Genomic DNA, 454 nt, shown 5'->3' on the forward strand with positions numbered 1-454 from the left:
GGAGAAACAGAAGTAGCAGAGATTGATCCAAGAGCTGAAGACCGTGAACTGAAGAACCATTTGCTTAGAAAATATAGTGGTTACTTGAGTAGCCTTAAGCAAGAACTCTCCAAGAAGAAGAAGAAAGGAAAACTGCCTAAGGAAGCTAGGCAGAAGCTCCTTAACTGGTGGGAACTTCATTACAAATGGCCTTATCCTTCGGTATGTAAATTTCTTACATTTCTTTACAACCTCATACATTTTATGAATATTCAATCAACAACATACATAATCATAGAATTTTTTCTTTGTATGTTTAAGCTTATGAAATATGTACACTTAATTGAGTCTCTGTATATTTATGTCTCAGATACATTTTAAATACTACATTCATCTGACACTTGTATAATTCACGTCTTACTTATCTAATTGCGTCATAATAAAAAATATTTTTTTATATATTTAGACACATCCA

The 454-nt window shown here is 31.9% G+C and overlaps 1 protein-coding gene across 1 annotated transcript in view; it reads left to right on the forward strand.

Moving 5' to 3' along the window:
* The window catches only part of LOC107605564 (homeobox protein knotted-1-like 1), a gene marked incomplete in the record, with an annotated part of 12,642 nt that overhangs the window by 10,047 nt on the left and 2,141 nt on the right, over positions 1-454 (forward strand). Inside the window, 1 exon segment of the mRNA XM_016307478.2 lies at positions 11-201. Within this exon segment, the coding sequence (XP_016162964.1) occupies positions 11-201 (191 nt within the window).

This window comes from Arachis ipaensis, chromosome B06 (assembly GCF_000816755.2).
Source record: "Arachis ipaensis cultivar K30076 chromosome B06, Araip1.1, whole genome shotgun sequence".
In the NCBI taxonomy this organism is placed as follows: domain Eukaryota; kingdom Viridiplantae; phylum Streptophyta; class Magnoliopsida; order Fabales; family Fabaceae; genus Arachis; species Arachis ipaensis.